The 18,701-nt window shown below is 37.0% G+C and overlaps 1 protein-coding gene across 4 annotated transcripts in view; it reads left to right on the top strand.

The window, feature by feature from the left end:
• Positions 1-18,701, top strand: part of Cop1 (COP1 E3 ubiquitin ligase) — a 138,919-nt gene that overhangs the window by 78,466 nt on the left and 41,752 nt on the right. For all 4 annotated transcript variants that reach the window (XM_038349193.1, XM_038349192.1, XM_038349195.1 and 1 more), the window contains 3 exons: positions 4,424-4,567; positions 7,120-7,228; positions 7,537-7,618. In XM_038349193.1, coding sequence (XP_038205121.1) covers positions 4,424-4,567; positions 7,120-7,228; positions 7,537-7,618 — 335 coding nt within the window. The remainder of the gene's footprint in view (positions 1-4,423; positions 4,568-7,119; positions 7,229-7,536; positions 7,619-18,701) is intronic.

Raw genomic sequence — 18,701 nt, 5'->3', positions numbered from 1 at the left:
TTTTTCACTATTTTATGTTTTTAATGTCTTAACTTTATTGGGTTTGGGGGAGTTTCTTTTCTGATTCTGTCTATTTGGGGTCCTGTTGACCTCTTTTACCTGGGTGGGCATCTCTTTCTCTGAGTTTAGGAAACTTTCTATGATTTTATTGAAAAAATTCTCTATGCTTTTGCTATATTATTGTTCTTCTAGCCTCATAATTTAAAGGTTATATCTTTTCATGGTGTCCCATAACTATCATTTTATTCATTTAAAAAAATTTATCATTGACCTTAACTAACTGATAAAATTCCTTTACTTTGTTTTCTAGCCCTGATTCTGTGTTGTACATAGTGAGGTTTTTCACTTGGCTTACTGAGTTTTTCATTCTCAGAATCATTTCATTTTGGAGTTTCTCTAGCAGTTCTGCCCCTTGAGTTTTATTTTCATGTCTTCGGTTGACTTTTCTTTGTTTTTGTTCTCTTAAACTATATTCATGTCTTTGTTTGAAGATGGTAGTACTTTTGCAATTCTTCATATACTAGAATAATTTCAGTAGGCACCATTATTATGGAATTAATCATTTTTGGATATGTCTAGGTTTTTCATTTTGTTTTTCTTTTGAGACTTGCACATCTGACTTAGTTTGTTGGTTCGGTTTGTTTTGTCTTGATTCATATTGCCTCCATGCAGCATTTACAGTGGTCAGGAGAGGACTAATTCAGTAGGATGGCGATAACTGTCTTCCTCTAGGTGCCTGGTTTAGGAAGTTTTATAGTGGATAGGTTGTGTTGGAGGCCTTGTGGGTTGGCCTCCTGAAGCAATATTCCTGGGAGCTGTAGATGGGCCTGGTGAAAATGAAGCTAGACCCTCACGTACTTAGAATATATACAGGCCTTAACTGGGGAAAATGGGTGCAAGAAGTCTAGTGGGCAGACTGGTCACCTGGTGCATGAGGTTCCTAGGAAGCCTTAGGGCCTCTGTCGGGCCTACCTTCACAGAGGAAGACAGGTACTGGAGATCCCTAGGCAGTGTGGTCTGGCCTCATAGGCAGTGTAGGTTGGGCCTTATCAGGGGAATCAGGTATAAGAAGTCAGATGACTAGGTTCCTGGAACAGAGGATTCTCAGATGACCTAAGTACATGTGTGGTGATGGAGGTGGTAGTGGTAGTGGTAGAGGCGTATCTTACTAGGACATAGGGCATTCTTGGTTGATGAAATTGAATTTTTCATTGTAATAAATTTTCATCAGTAGTTTTAATAATTGTAGATAATAGTAGAAGGCAGAAATGAAGTTTTATTTAACAAATAGTAAGACTTATTCTTTGGGGGGAATTAATTAAACAAACAGGTTCATTTTGATTAGTTTTCATACCTTTTATTTCATCCTAATTTGACATTGCTAAACTTTTGTACTGTTTTTGTGTTATCTGACATCATAGTCAAAATAACTGAAATGCCATTTTATGGAATAAGAGAATATTCATTTTAGATGGGTTCTAGAAAATCCTAAGCACCTAAAAATTAGTGTTCACAGACACGGTACAGTTTTCAGATCTTTCCTTTTCATTTTTTTTTTTTTTTTTTTTTTTTTACATTTTAGTATAATGCTAGGGCTTTGATGTTCCTAGTGTAATAGGTTTTGGGCTCAGTTGTATTGGGTTGGGTTTGTTTTTTGTGAAAGAGTCTGATTGTCTCCTAGGGCATTCTCAGATTTAGAATCCTCCTGCCTCAGCCTCTGAGCACTAGGATTATAGAAATGAGTCATCATGTCTTACTCCCCAAAATATTTATTAAATAACCAAAATGGAAGAAAATAGCAATGAGTCCAAAAAAAATTGACTTTTTTTCCACAGTCGAATTAAAGTAAGTAATGACACATCCTGCTAGAGGAAAAGGATATCTGAGACCAAGTGTCAGCAAAGGCTGTGTCCGCAGGCCATTTTGTGGGGCTTTTGGTCAGTTGATAACAGGTTAATACTTAAATTTGTTTGTATTAAAAACTAAAGTTTGCCTATTCTTACACACTTTCACTTGTATGTTAGAGTACTTTTCATTTTTCTAGTAGTATAGGTGGAGGGAATATATTTAGGAATTATATGACTGGTTCTTGAACTAGGCATTCTAAACCAACTCAGTTAAGAGTAGATTTCAGTTCCAATATCTGTCATTTGCCAGTCTGTCTTAGTCATGATTTCTGTTGCTATGATAAAATCATGTGACCAAAAGCAACTTGGGGAGGAAAGGGTTTATTTCCATTTATAGTACCACAGCACAGTCTATCACTAAGGGAAGTCAAGGCAGGACCTTTTAAACAGGGCAGGAACCTGGACATAGGAGCTGATGCAGAGGCCGTGAACAAATGTTTGTTGGCTTGTGACCTCCTCAGCTTGCATCCTTAGTGCACCCAGAACCAACAGCCCAGGGTGGAACTATCCACAATGGGTTGAGGCCTACTACATCTATCACTAATTAAGAAAATGTACTTCATGCTTGTCTACAGACCAATATAATGGGGCCATTCTCTCAATTGAGATTGGCCATTTCTAAATAACTATAGCTTGGGTTAAGGTGACATAAAACTAACCAGCACAAATATCATTTGTGCGCGTGTGTGTGTGTGTGTGTGTGTGTGTGTGTGTGTGTGTGTGTGTCTGTCTGTCTGTCTGTCTGTCTGTGCATGCGTGCTGGGATAGAAAAGTTGTCATCAATATAATTCTGGTGTTAGAATTCATAACACAGATGTAGCTGAGGCAGATGTACATTAATATTATAACACCAGTAAGTCTGTCTTATTGGATTGTAAGTGTTTTTTTTGGGAGGGTTATTAGCTGAGTTGTTCTGTAGTTGCTGGCACTTAACTGAAATTTTTTGTAAGACTTAGAAATTAAGAAATGATTTGAGACTAATTTAGAAAAGTATTTTAATGTGTCTTTAAGAAAATTTTAATGTATATTTCTCTTAGTTATCAGCTAAGTAAGCTTTCTATTGAATTATTAACTAAGTAGTAACTTAGTTAATTCTGCATGAGTATTGCACAAGTAATCCATTAAAGTATATCATCTGGCTAGCACTCCTAAATACCCCACATACAATATAAGTATTTGTATTTATACACATATAAAAATGCAGTTGTATTTATATGCATTTAATGAGTACCTAGTATATACATCTTGATACTTATTGGTGGGAAGATATATGTAGGTACAGAAATATATAACAAATTTTATTAAAGTTCAAGTTTTGAACCTTTATAGTTTGACTTGCACGTAGGAGGTTTGATTTTTGATTTAACCTAAATATTAGTAGCCTCAACTGTGAAGCCAGATTACCTGATAACCATCATCTCAAACGCTTGAAAACGAGCTAACTTTGAGAAGATTACTTCACTCTAACCCTCAGTAATCTGAACTGTTAATAATAGTAATGTTTTCCTTATGTGGCTGTTAAGAGAATTAGTAATTATAGATCATTGGGAACCCTTTTGTATTTTCTAGAGTTACAACTAAACCTCTGGAAGGAAACTAAATTTATATTGAAAAGTATTGAATGTGATGGTTCATTTCAATTTTTACCTGCATCAGGGCAAGTTAGATTTCTAGCTTGTATGATAGGAGTGAATAAGATATTGTATTGAAATAGCTTACTTTGGAATTTGTATTTAGAGTAATTACAAGAAAGGAGTGGATTCCCTAAGTCCTCTAAAAAGGAACAGATGGTTTTTTTATTTGTTTGTTTGCTTTTGTTTTGTTTTTAGAGAGAATTCCCTATTTGTGCAATAAGGGATGTGTGTTAACATTTTTTAATTCAGAGAGATACTATTTGTTTTGGGAATAAGGAATGGTCTGGGTGGGAGTAAGGATTATTTTAGTTACTCTGTTTTTATTAATATTCTGTCCCTTTGTCACTACCCAATTGCTTCAGTAATTCTGCTTGTTGAGATTTATTAAAATAATATCACATTCCCTGAAAGAGCAATAACAAGAATTTATGAAAAAAACTAATTGGTAATTTTCATTTGACACGTGTAGTATTTCAAATCATTAAAGGTTTCTATACTGAGATGTAATGTGGTTATTGAAGGTAAACTTAAGAACATGTCAGTTGTCTAGGAACAAGAGTTCACCTTGACAGTTGCATATCTATATAGTTCCCTAATTCTCGTAATTTGATGTCTTGATGACTTGTTCTGGACATGGTGGCATAGGGAAACCTGAAACTATTTCAAGAAGCTGTCTTATCTGTAGAGGCAACTCTTAGAAATAGAAAATGCCAGCTCATTGTACTTGCCTAGTATACATTCATACCCTGCATTCAAGCTCCAGCATTGGGAGAATAAAAAGAAAGAAAGAAAAACTTAAAACCCTGAAATGTTGCTATATATAACATCATAAGATTGGCTTCCTGATCTCACAAACAAGATGTGTTTTTCCCTCCCCATTAGTATCGAATTTGATCGGGATTGTGACTATTTTGCAATTGCTGGGGTTACAAAGAAGATTAAAGTCTATGAATATGGCACAGTCATCCAGGATGCAGTGGATATTCATTACCCTGAGAATGAAATGACCTGCAATTCCAAAATCAGGTATTTATTTTTTGTTGCCCCAAAGTAGCATGTATATTTATAGCTGCTGTCTATATTAGTGTTAAGTATGACATTATTTTACCTTTTCCACGAGACTGAATACTGTGATTGTATATGTTGAGATGCTTTGTTTTAAAGCAGTATCTTTCCTGTAGACATGGTTTGCTTTTTGTGGAAATTATTATTTACTTTTGCCTATAAATAGTATCTGAACATCAGAAGTAATACATAATATGTATGTGTCTCTAAATATTATAGTTGTGTCTTGTTTTAAGATTTTTTCACACAAATATTAGGCTTTTCTTTGAAAGAACTCTATTTAAATTTAATTCAGTAAGGATTATAGTTCATAGCAGTGCAGAGCTAACGTGTATCCCAGGAAAGTCAGGATTTCCACAATCAGCCCTTTCCTTTCTTTTCTTGCTCTTTTCTTTTTTTTTCTTTTTTTCCCCCCTCTCTTCCTTACCTCATAGAAGAAATAGATTTCCCTAGCTGTTCTCAGGGGCCCCTGATTATTAGTGTAAGCTCTAAAAGAAATTAGTCATCCATGTACCTTTCTTACCTTGATGAATACTTAAAACTGTTTGTATGTATTTTTTACCTGAAATGTTTGGTACCACAGTGTTTCTCATTAAGCTTTTCATCCATGTGCATTTCAAAACATTTTGGAGATAAGATGTGAACCTAATCGCAGACTTCACTTACCATGAATGTATATCTTCACATACATTGCTATGAAACAGAGTTTGTATATATTTAGCCAACAGACTTGGTGCTCTAGATGTTTTGGATTCTGGGACATTTTGGATTAAAGATGTTGAATCCAAGGTATATGTGTTTTTGTGTGCATTTTAATGATGTTAGTAATAAACTAGTGTTATTTTCGTTTTGTTTCCTAATTCACCCACAACAGTTTACGAGCCATATATTTATCAGTGGCACTCATATTTGAGAGTTACAGTCTATTACAGTCTGTCTTTAATGGAGACTGCCTTTTACTTCCCAGCTGTCCAGATCTGAATAATCACACAGAAACTATATTATATACGACACTGGCCTATTAGCTCAGGCTTCTTATTAAGTAACTGTTATATCTTAAATTAACCCATTTCTATTATTTTATATTTTACTGTGATGCTTGTGGTATTTTACCTCTTGCTTCTTGGGCAGTTACATGGTATCTGCCTCCTTTGGCAGCTACATGGCAATTCCCTGATTCCACCTTCTTTCTTCTTGCATTCAGTTTAGTTTTCCTGCCATAGGCCGAAACAGCTTCTTTATTCACAGCATACAGAGGGGGATCCCACATCAGTCTGTCTTCTAAGCAGAGAATATATTGCAAAACTGAATTATTAAATGCTTATGTGATAGGGCATTGTCTTGCATGTTTTAACAGTTGTCTGAGATGGTTACCATTATTGCCGCATTTACAGCTGAAGAGTACCTGGGATGAGCTAGGTAATGTGTAGAGAAGTGCAAATTGAGGTAGTATTAATTCTAGAGTTTATACTTGTAACCCCTTTATACTTACTTATAGCATGTGGCCATTATAGTAATATCACTTGTATAAAATAGTACTTTAAAACATCATAGTAGTAAACTCAGCAGAATACTTGGCTCATGACAATATTCTGTTCCCTTGAGGAAAACATAATTAGAGTTTAAGTGTGCTACCGCCTGCTTTGCCATGGCACATAGGCAAATGCTTAGTACTTTATGGCACATTACATTGGAGTAAATGGTCAAAATCTGCGGGGCTAAACAGACCTATACCTAAACAAAACTAACAGAGTTGTCCAGTTTGTTTTTACCAATTATGAAATATACTAAGTTAACCAGTTTGGAATTAGAGTGCAGGTCTGTCTAAATCCATCAATGGAAAAGTGAGTATATTTTAAAATGCAAATGATCTCTTCCCAATCCCTAAAATTTGTCATAAATAAAATAGAGAGTAAATTCTTAGTACCTTGTTCAGTAATATACATCTTGTTTTGCCCAATTTAAACATGTATGTGTCTCAACAGTAGCTTACTGCCATAGATGCAGACTTTTAGAGAATAGCTAAAGTCATAAACATTCAAAATTTGAATCTATTGGGTTATTTTAATTGGAATTTTAATCATAATTTATGTTGGTTAAGACCTTTTGAATATAAACACAGAAATGTAATTCATTTATTTAGCTTAATATGATTTGGTAAAGCTTAATATAAGGCTCAACAATCTTTCATATCTGTCATATGTTTAACATTCTCGGAGTCACCTGGCCATTTATCATTGTGATTAGTAGTTATGCTTTTCACATGTTGCAGAGATGATCAGTAGCAGCTTCTGGCTCGTATCTATCATATTGTGATCAGAGTAAAAGGTGTAAACTTCAGCATTGGATAGTTCACTCAGGACATGTAGGTAGTACTATCATCTCTTTCTAATTATTGTGAAGTGATATAAACCATTTTGAAGAGAGTGTTCATCTTCCTGAACACACTGAAATTCATTATGCTCCATTGTTACTTATTTACATCTTAAAGCTTTAGCTTTTCTTTCATTCAGCTGTATCAGTTGGAGTAGTTACCATAAGAATCTGCTAGCCAGCAGTGATTATGAAGGCACTGTTATACTATGGGATGGATTCACAGGACAGAGGTCAAAAGTCTATCAGGTAAATATGGAAACTGACTACATGTTAAAGCAATTTTTTGTTTTGTAGTTATTTATAATATGTGCTTTATAATTAAAAAATTTCAGTCACTCTTTAGTGTTTTTATAGTTATATAATAACTGTGGTAGTACCAAAAGCTTTTCTAAGAAATTTTTCATACTTTATTTTTAGAATATAACAAATACATTTACCCCAAAGCATTAATTTTAGTGTGAGGCTTTCTACCACTGTCTTTGTTTTACATTTGATTGCATTTTGTGCCACCAACCCATATCAATAAATTATTTTTTTCTTTCTTCTATATCAAGGAGCATGAAAAGAGGTGTTGGAGTGTTGACTTTAATTTGATGGATCCTAAACTTTTGGCTTCAGGTTCTGATGATGCAAAAGGTACTATAATTTTCCCTCAGGAGTTCCCACTCCCCAGAACTCCTTTTGGGCACAGCTATGTAAGTTATTTATTTAAACTCATGCTAGTCCTTTGTGAATCAAAAATAATTTGAGTTAGACATCAGTTTTTCCTGAGTGAAGGAAAAATGAGTGCACTGTTTCTTCATAATAAAGTTTTTGTATTTGTGTCACTCGGTGCCCTCTGAATTGCTGGCAACTTCCTATAGATTCTTATTTTCCTTATGTGTATGTATGACCTCCCCCTGCCTCGTGTATGTGTCTGTGTGTCCGTGTATATGCACATATGTATACAGAAGCCAGAAGAGGGTGTAAGGTCCCTGAGTTGGAGTTAAAGGCAGTAGTGGTACGCTACCATAGGTACTTGGGTCAGAATTCCATTCCTCATGATTTTATAGCAAGTGCTATTTCCCACTATTATCTTTTAATCAAGTGTTTTAGATATACCATTTAGTAAACTTTATTCCCTGAAGCATTTAGAAATTTCTACATTTGAAATTATTTGAAATATTCAATATATTCTAAAACCTCGTGGTATACACACAAACACACAATTATATAAAGGAAAATAATATAAATCTTTTAATAATTACTTTTTTTTCCTCATGGTTTATTTTTTTTATATTTAAAAATTTCCATCTCCTTCCCTCCTCCTCCCCCCTCCCTTCCCTCCTCCTCCCCCTTCCCTTTCCTCCTTCTCCCCCTTCCCTCCCCTTCCCTCCACCCATACCTCCCCTCCCTCCCTCTCAAGGCCAAGGAGCCATCAGGGTTCCCCACTCTATGCTAAGACCAAGGTCCTCCCAACTCCCCCCAGGTCCAGGAAGGTGATCAACCAAGCTGAGAAGGCTCCCACAGAGCCCGTCCATGCAGAAGAATCAGAGCCAAGAGCCATTGTCCTTTGCTTCTCAGTCATCCCCCACTGTTGGCCACATTCAGAGAGACGGGTTTGGTCGCATGATCCATCAGTCCCATTCCAACTGGAGTTGGTGATCTCCCTTTAGTTCTGTCCCGCCGTCTCCATGAGTGAACGCACCCCTCACGTTCCTGACTTTCTCCCTCATGGTCTCGCTCCTTCTGCTCCTCATCAGGACCTTGGGAGCTCAGTCCAGTGCTCCAATGTGGGGCTCAGTCACCTTCCCCATCTGTCGCCAGCTGGAGGTTCCCTCACAGTCCTGACTTTCTTTCTCATGTTCTCTCTCCTGCTCCTCATCAGGACCTTGGGAGCTCAGTCCGGTGCTCCAATGTGGGGCTCTGTCATTTTCTTCATCTATCGTCAGGTGGAGGTTCTATGGTGATATGCAAGAAATTTATCAGTATGGCTATAGGAACTGGCCTTTTCAGGCTCCCTCTCCTCAGCTGCCCAAGGAACTAACTGGGGGCGTCTCCCTGGAAACCTGGGAACCCCTCTAGGGTCAAGTCTCTTGACAACCCTCAGGTAGCTCCTTAAATTAAGATATATGCTTCCCTGCTCCCATATCCACCCTTCCTATATCCCAAGCACCCCATTCCTCCGAGCTCCCCCCATTCTTCCCTTCACACTTTTCTCTCCCCATCTTCCCTTGGCCCAGTCTCGCCCAACCCTCAAGTTCCCAATTTTGCCTGGCGATCGTGTCTACTTCCAATATCCAGGAGGATTACTATATCTTTTTTTGGGAGTTCACCTTCTTATTATCTTCTCAAGGATCTCAAATTTATAGGCTCGATGTCCTTTAATTATGGCTAGAAACCGATTATGAGTGAGTACATCCCATGTTCATCTTTTTGGGTCTGGGTTACCTCACTCAGAATAGTGTTTTCTATTTCCATCCATTTGCCTGCAAAATTCAAGATGTCATTGTTTTTTACTGCTGAGTAGTATTCTAGCATGTATATATTCCACAGTTTCTTCATCCATTCTTCCACTGAAGGGCATCTAGGTTGTTTCCAGGATCTGGCTATTACAAACAATGCTGCTATGAACATAGATGAGCATATGCTTTTGTTGTATGATTGGGCATCTCTTGGGTAGATTCCCAATAGTGGAATTGCTGGGTCCTGGGGTAGGTTGATCCCAAATTTCCTGAGAAACCGCCACACTGCTTTCCAAAGTGGTTGCACAAGTGTGCATTCCCACCAGCAATGGATGAGTGTACCCCTTACCCCACAACCTCTCCAGCAAAGGTTATTATTGGTGTTTTGGATTTTAGCCAATCTGACAGGTGTAAGATGATATCTCAAAGTTGTTTTGATTTGCATTTCCCTGATAGCTAGGGAGGTTGAGCATGACCTTAAGTGTCTTTTGGCCGTTTGAACTTCTTCTGTTGAGAATTCTCTGTTCAGTTCAGCGCCCCATTTTTTAATTGGGTTAATTGGCATTTTACCGTCTAGTCTCTTGAGTTCCTTATATATTTTAGAGATCAGACCTTTGTCAGTTGCAGGGCTGGTGAAGATCTTTTCCCAGTCAGTAGGCTGCCTTTGTGTCTTAGTGACAATGTCCTTTGCTTTACAGAAGCTGCTCAACTTCAGGAGGTCCCATTTATTCAATGTTGCCCTTAAGGTCTGTGCAGCTGGGGTTATGCGCAGGAAACGGTTCCCTGTGCCCATTTGTTGTAGAGTACTTCCCACTTTCTCCTCTATCAAGCTCAATGTGTTCAGATTAATATTGAGGTCTTTAATCCATTTGGACTTGAGTTTTGTGCATGGTGATAGATATGGATCTACTTTCATTCTTCTACAGGTTGACATCCAGTTATGCCAGCACCATTTGTTGAAGATGCCCTCTTTCTTCCATTGTGTACTTTTGGCTCCTTTATCAAAAATCAGGTGTTCGTAGGTTTGTGGTTTAAGATCCGGGTCTTCTATACGATTCCATTGGTCAACTTCTCTGTTTTTATGCCAATACCAAGCTGTTTTCAATACTGTAGCTTTGTAATAGAGTTTGAAGTCAGGGATGGTAATGCCTCCAGAAGTACCTTTATTGTATAAGATTTTTTTGGCTATCCTGGGTTTCTTGTTTTTCCATATAAAGTTGATTATTGTCCTCTCAATCTCTATGAAGAATTTTAATGGGACCTTGATTGGGATTGCATTGAATCTATAGATTGCTTTTGGTAGAATTGCCATTTTTACTATGTTGATCCTCCCAATCCACGAGCAGGGGAGATCCTTCCATTTTCTGGTATCCTCTTCAATTTCTTTCTTCAAAGACTTAAAGTTCTTGTCAAATAAATCCTTCACTTCCTTGGTTAGAGATACTCCCAGATATCTTATGCTATTTGTGGCTATTGTGAAAGGTGACACTTCTCTGATTTCCCTCTCTGCTTCCTTATCCTTTGTGTATAGGAGGGCGACTGATTTTTTGGAGTTGATCTTGTAACCTGCCACGTTACTGAAGGAGTTTATCAGCTGTAGGAGTTCTTTGGTGGAGTTTTTGGGGTCGCTTATGTATACTATCATATCATCTGCAAATAATGAAAGTTTAACTTCTTCCTTTCCAAATTGAATCCCCTTGATTCCCTTATGTTGTCTTATTGCTATTGCTAGAACTTCAAGCACTATATTGAAGAGATGAGAGAGTGGACAGCCGTGTCGTGTTCCTGAATTTAGTGGGATAGCCTTGAGTTTCTCTCCGTTTAATTTGATGTTAGCTGTCGGCTTGCTGTAAATAGCTTTTATTATATTTAGGAATGACCCTTGTATCCCTAATCTCTCCAAAACTTTTATCATAAAAGGGTGCTGAATTTTGTCAAATGCTTTTTCAGCATCTAATGAGATGACCATATGGTTTTTTTCCTTCAGTTTATTTATATGATGGATTACATTGATAGATTTTCGTATGTTGAACCAGCCCTGCATCTCTGGGATGAAGCCTACTTGATCGTAGTGGATAATTTTTCTAATGTGTTCTTGGATTCGGTTTGCCAGTATTTTATTGAGAATTTTTGCGTCCATGTTCATGAGTGAGATTGGCCTGTAATTCTCTTTCTTGGTTGAGTCTTTGTGTGGTTTAGGTATCAGGGTAACTGTAGCTTCATAGAAGGAATTTGGCAGTGACTCTTGTGATTCTATATTATGAAATACCTTAAGGAGTATAGGTATTAGGTCTTCTTGGAAGTTCTGGTAGAATTCCGCATTGAAACCATCTGGTCCTGGGCTCTTTTTGGTAGGGAGGTTTCTGATAACAGTTTCTAATTCTTCGCGACTAACAGGACGATTTAGAGCATTTACCTGGTCCTGGTTTAACTTTGGTATATGGTATTTATCTAAAAAACTGTCCATTTCTTTTACATTTTCCAATTTTGTGGCATACAGGCTTTTGTAGTAAGATCTAATGATTCTCTGAATTTCCTCTGTGTCTGTGGTTATGTCCCCCTTTTCATTTCTGATCTTATTAATTTGCGTGTTCTCCCTCTGCCGTTTGATTAGTTTGGCTAAGGGTTTGTCAATCTTGTTGATTTTTTCCAAGAACCAGCTTCTTGTTTCATTGATTCTTTGGATTGTTTTCTGTGTTTCTATTTTGTTGATTTCTGCCCTCAGTTTGATTATTTCCAGTCTTCTACTTCTCCTAGGTGAGTCTGCTTCTTTTTTTTCCAGAGCTTTCAGGTGTGCTGTTAAGTCACCAATGAGCGCTTTCTCTGTTTTCTTTAAGTGGGCACTTAGTGCTATGAACTTTCCTCTTAGCACTGCTTTCATTGTGTCCCATAGGTTTGAGTATTTTGTGTCTTTGTTTTCATTAAATTCAAGAAAGACTTTAATTTCTTTCTTTATTTCTTCCTTGACCCAGGTGTGGGTCAGTAGTTGACTGCTCAGTTTCCATGAGTTTGTGGGCTTTCTGGGGGTAGCATTGTTGTTGACTTCTAATTTTAATCCATGGTGATCCGATAAGACACAGGTGGGTACTAATATTTTTTTGTAACTGTGGAAGTTTGCTTTGTTACCAAGTATGTGGTCAATTTTCGAAAAGGTTCCATGAGCCGCAGAGAAGAAGGTATATTCTTTTCTGTTTGGGTGGAATGTTCTATAGATGTCTGTTAAGTCCATTTGGTTCATTACCTCCATTAAGTCTTTCAATTCTCTGTTAGGTTTCTGTCTGATTGACCTGTCCATTGGTGAGAGAGGAGTGTTGAAGTCTCCAACTATTAGCGTGTGTGGTTTGATGGCTGCCTTGAGTTCTAGAAGTGTTTCTTTTACATAAATGGGAGCTTTTATATTAGGGGCATAGATATTCAGGATTGAGACTTCATTCTGATGGATTTTTCCTGTTATGAGTATAAAGTGTCCCTTTCCATCTCTTCTGATTGATTTTAGTTTGAAGTCAACTTTGTTGGAAATTAGTATGGCCACACCCGCTTGTTTCTTAGGGCCATTTGCTTGATAAACCTTTTCCCAACCCTTTACTCTGAGTAGGTGTCTGTCTTTGTGGTTGAGGTGTGTTTCTTGTAAACAGCAAAATGTTGGATTCTGTTTTCGTATCCAGTCTCTTAGCCTGTGCCTTTTTATAGGTGAATTGAGTCCATTGATATTAAGTGATATTAATGACCAGTGGTTGTTAACTTCAGTCATTTTTAGTAGTAGAGTTTGTGTGTTTCCCTTCTTCTAGTTGTGCTGGTGAAGGGTCGCTAGATGCCTGAGTTATTGTGGGCGTTGTTGGACTCCTTGGTTTGTGATTTTCCTTCTATTACTTTCTGCAAGGCTGGATTTGTGGCTGCGTATTGTTTAAATCTGTTTTTGTCCTGGAATATCTTGTTTTCTCCATCAATGGTGAATGCAAGCTTTGCTGGGTATAATAGTCTAGGCTTGCATCCATGTTCCCTTAGAGTCTGTAGCACATCTATCCAAGCTCTTCTGGCTTTCATGGTTTCCATTGAGAAATCAGGTGTAATTCTGATAGGTTTCCCTTTATATGTTACTTGACCTTTTTCCTTTGAAGCTCTTAATATCTGTTCTTTATTCTGTATGTTTTGTGTTTTGATTATTATATGGCGTGGGGATGCTTTCTTTTGATCCAGTCTGTTTGGTGTTCTGTAGGCTTCTTGTACCTTCATAGGAACATCCTTCTTTAGGTTGGGGAAGTTTTCTTCTATAATTTTGTTGAATATGTTTTCTGGGCCTTTGAGTTGTAATTCTTCTCCTTCTTCTACCCCAATTATTCTTAGGTTTGGTCTTTTCATGGTGTCCCAGATTTCCTGAATGTTTTGTGTTAAGAATTTGTTAGATTTGTTTAGTTCTTTAATCTGTGAGTTTATTTCCTCTATAGTATCTTCAGAGTCCGAGATTCTTTCTTCCATCTCTTGTATTCGGTTGGAAATACTTGTCTCTGAAGTTTCTGTTCGTTTACTCAGAGTTTCCATTTCCAGTTGTCCCTCAGATTGTGTTTTCTTCAATACCTCCATTTCATTTATCAGGTCTTGTACTGTTTCCCTTACCTGTTTGATTGCTTTTTCTTGTTTTTCTTGTTTTTCTTGGGTATCTTTGAGAGATTTATTTATTTCGTCTACCTTTTTGTTTGTCATCTCCATTTCTTTATGGCAGTTTTTTACCTCCTGTTTAAGGTCCTCTATTATTTTCATAAAATACTGTTTAAGGTCGGTTTCTTCTATATCTTCTGGGGTAGGGTGTTCAATTCTTGTTGTTTCGGGATGTCTGGCTTGTGGTGATGTCATGTTGCCTTTCATGTTGTTGGAGGAGCTCCTGCCTTGGCGCCTGCCCATCTCTTCCTTCAAAAGGAGCCTGGAGGCGTTTGGTGTCCTAGACCAATCTTTGCTGTGACTGAAACTGGTTGGATCTCCCCTGTGTCAGAGGAGGACCTATTCCTTGCGTCACAATCTGAAGAAGCCCGCACTCCCTTACAGGAATCCTCAGACCTGCCTGGAGGCCAGAGTCTGACTCCTCTGGGTGGATGGCCTTAGAACAGGAGCAGGGCACCTGAGAACACTAGGGAAAGCTTGGGAGACACAGGGACGGGAGAAACAGACACAAGCCTGCAGAGGGAAGTGGGGGTAGGGGGTCTGTGCTCTCTTCCAGGGCAGGTTGCCCCAGGGTCCGCATTCACTCACCAGTTCAGATGGAATGTCAGGGCACAGGATCAGGGATTCCAGGCAGCCCAGGGTGGCAGCCCAGACAAAAGGGCCAAGGTGGGGGCAGGGCGGGATGGAATACCACACAGCGAACCTGGCAGCACAATCTGAAGAAGCCCGCACTCCCTTGCAGGAATCCTCAGACCTCTAATAATTACTTTTAAAGAGAGTTGCCATAATTTTCTTTACTTTTTTTCATTCCTTTCCTTGTGTAGCTTCCACAGTAAGGACTAAATAACAGTGGTCCCAGCATTGGAGCCTTTATTTTATATATTGTGCTTTTTTTCTCTTTCTTTTTATATATATATAAAGGCCCTTTTTGACTGTTGGGAACGATATTACTATCTATCTGTCTATGTACAAAATATATATTTATTTAATTTGTTTTAGTTCTCAGAAGTGAAATTGCCCTATCATATGATAATCTGTGGTTACATTTTTGGAACTGTCACCATATTTATCATGTTATCTATACCTTTAAGGTCCCATATATAATGGGTGTAGTGCCTGAGTGTTCTGATTTCTCCACATTCATGTCAAGATCCTTAGCCTCTTAATTTGGATTTACCTGCCTACCTGCCCAGCCGAGTCCATCCCTCTCTGCTTTTTTCTTTATTCCCACCTTTCCCTTTTCTTCCCATATTCTCCTGCTTTTATTCACTAACTTCCTTTTGTGCCTGCCTGCATGCCTTCATGTCTTTCTACCCTGTTTTTGTTTTGTTGTAAAATATATAGATAAAATCTAAAAGTGGATTTAAGAGGGTAATTCACTGTAGTTTTTATTTCAGTTTCTCTACAGTGCCGTAATACGAAACATCTTTCTTTATGTGTGTGTGTTAACAATCTAGCTATCTCTGTTGAATTATAACACACACACACACACACACACACACAAAAAAAAAAAAAAAACCAGAATTCTCATTTTTCTTTCTCTGGTTTTGCTTAAAATGAGAGTTATCTTTATATTCTGGGTATTGACCAAGCGCATAGTTTGTATTCCACTTTTGGGTTCCCTTTTTACAGTGTTGATAGCGTTTGGTACATTTCTTAATTATTTTTATAAAGTCCAGTTTGTTTAATTTTTGCTTTTGTTGTATATGCCTTTAGAATATTTGAGAAATCATTGCCAAATTCATTGTTGTGAGACTTTTCTCCTGTATTTTCCATGAGTTTTGTAGTAAAGTCTAACATTTATGTCTTTGACCCATTTTAATTTGTATATGGTTTAAAAATACAACTTTGTTTTTACACACAAATGTCCTGAATTTCTAATGTCTCTTACTAAAAAGATTACTTATTCTTTCCCATTTCATAATCTTGAACAATTAACAAAATTACACTTTACATTCATGGGTTTAGCCTTTGTCTTTTTATTGTATGCCATTGGTTTTTATGTATATCTTTATTCCAGTACCACATTGTTTTAATAATTGTAGTACTATTTTGAAATCAAAAGTATGAATCTGCCATCTTTGATTGTCTTCAGGATCCGTTTTGGCTCTTTTGGATCCATTGACAGTATATATTTTATTTCTGTAAAACAATTGAGTGTTTGTAGGGAAGCTGTTCAGACTTCAGTGAGTTTTATTCATTAATATTTCTGTATTTCTGTGTAATTATTTTCGTCCTATTACAGTTCATGTCTCTGACTTGAGACCTTCTCTTTTAATCTTTGTTCTTCATACACTTTCTTCTAAGCACTGCTCTAGCTCATTCTTAGATTTCATGTATTAACATTTGTTTTTAGTTTCAACTTCTAATTCTATGGGGTTTTTTTTGAGTAACTTGTTTAGCTGTGGATCATTATAAAATGTGTTTTAAATTTTTCAGAAATCTGATTTATGTACAAACAGTTTATATAATTTTAATTTCTTTAAATATGTTATAATTCACTTTGTGGTCCAGTTTATGAACTAAGAGGCATTGAGAAGAATCTCTACTCTGTCTTTTATAGAGAATTCAATAAGTGTCATTTAGGGAACACTTGGTAGTATTGTTCTGGTTTTCCATATCCTACTGATTTTTCGGGTTATGAGATAGAAACATGAAGACTAATTTATTTCTATGTTCTGTGTAATATTTTTCCTTTTTTTTTCCTGCAAACTACAGACTATTTATATGAGAGTAGATATAAAAATAAATCTTTGAAGTGACACAGGCATATTTTCTGGAGATGGCTCAGTGGTTAAGTGGATATTCTGTGTTGATTTCCAGAGACTTGAAGGATTCTGGCTTCCCAAGGCACCTGTATTTACATGTGTACACACACACACACACACACACATACACACACACACACAATTTAAAAATAAATCTGAACAAAAAAGTAGATAGGTGACAATAAATGTGTGTCCCATTTATTTATTCAAAGAAGCAACTACAATTGCTAAATGAGTTTTGTTTCTGTCTACTTCTTAGGAATTAGTCAATGAATTGCTCGTAATATGTCACTAACTTCAATTTTCATTGTGTCAAATAATCTCTTTTTGAAGTCCCACATATGCCAATAGAACCTGCAATAGTTGACCAGGAAGGTAGCATGCCGGTGACTCTTTCTGTAAGAAACTACAAAACAATCTTGAGGTACACTTTTTTTTTTAAATCTCTGTACATGTTAGGGCAAAAACTGGGGAAATCAAGAGTATATGGGGTTTAAGGCTCTGATTAATTATTTAAAAATAAAAACCTCACACAAGCTATATTTAGAGACAGCATTAAAAGAGATAACTTATCAATTAAAAGTACTTTCTTGTCTTACAGAGGGCTATATTTGGTTCTCTGTAGGCGGAGACTGCTCATTCATTTCCCAGTGCCCAGACTCAAATAAACACATGAAAACTGTATTAATTACAACACTGTTTGGTCAGTGATTCAGACATTCCTAGCTAGTTCTTGCATCTTAAATTAATCTATTTCTATTAATTTATGTATCACCATGAGGTTGTGGCCTGCTGGTAAAGTTCTGTTGTTTTTTTCCTTTGGTAGCTACGTGGTGTTTTCTTGACTCCACCTGCTTTCTCACTATATCTCTATTCAGATTTCCTGTCTCGCTTTACTCTGCTAAGCCATTGGCCAAAGAGCTTTATTTTTTAGCCAATGAAAGTAACGCATATACAGAGGACATTTTACATCAGTTCTCAGCACCCATATGACAATTCAGAACCATCTTCTATTTTAGTTCTAGGGGATATGACTCCCTCTGGTCTCCACAGGCTCCTGTATGCATTTGGTGTACTTTTAGTTACCCAGGCCCACGTACATACCTACACATAACAAACGTTAAAACAAAAAAGAAAAACCTGAGTTCAGTTCTGCCTGACACATAACATAGAGATGTATGCCTTCATGTATTTTGAAGCTGTTATCATAAGGGCATAAACAATTGAAGGTTGGTACATGATATTGCCCCTTTATTAATGCATAGTACCATTCTTTAAGTCTCTTAGTAGTCTTCTGAGAACTACACCATTGAATATTCATGAATCGGAAATCTCTTCTTTATAACTATTTGCAGTAATATTTTACCTTTCTGTTTTCTTTTATGAGCCTTATACACTATTTTCTTTCTTGTCAGTATTTTTATTCTTCAGGTTAATTCCTATTTTATTTTGTAGTTCACTGACTCACTTGTCTACCTCCATTTTTCTAAAATCTTTCCTAGATTCTTTTTATTCTTTAAAGTAAATTTCTTTTTTTATTTTGCTCTATAAACAGGTATCATTCAGGGAAACAAAACATGCCTGTGAATTACGTGGGACCTTTGTGACCTTCATCTATGTTCCCCTTAGCTTGACAATACTTTGTCATTGATTTAACTTTTCTCCTCTGTGAAGGTCCACATAGTGAATATTGTTAACTAGGAGGACCATGAAGTGCCAGCTATACACACTCCCCTCTATTGCTGTAGTGCAAAACCAACTGTTGAAAATATAAATCAAGAACATGAGCCTGTATTTGTAAAGTTTTGTAAAAACAATGGTCACAGAGTCCCTGGGTTATTTTCAGAATAT

This window comes from Arvicola amphibius, chromosome 12 (assembly GCF_903992535.2).
Source record: "Arvicola amphibius chromosome 12, mArvAmp1.2, whole genome shotgun sequence".
NCBI lineage: Eukaryota > Metazoa > Chordata > Mammalia > Rodentia > Cricetidae > Arvicola > Arvicola amphibius.
The sequence above is the reverse complement of the archived record's forward strand: the minus strand, read 5'-3'. Positions and strand labels throughout refer to the sequence as shown.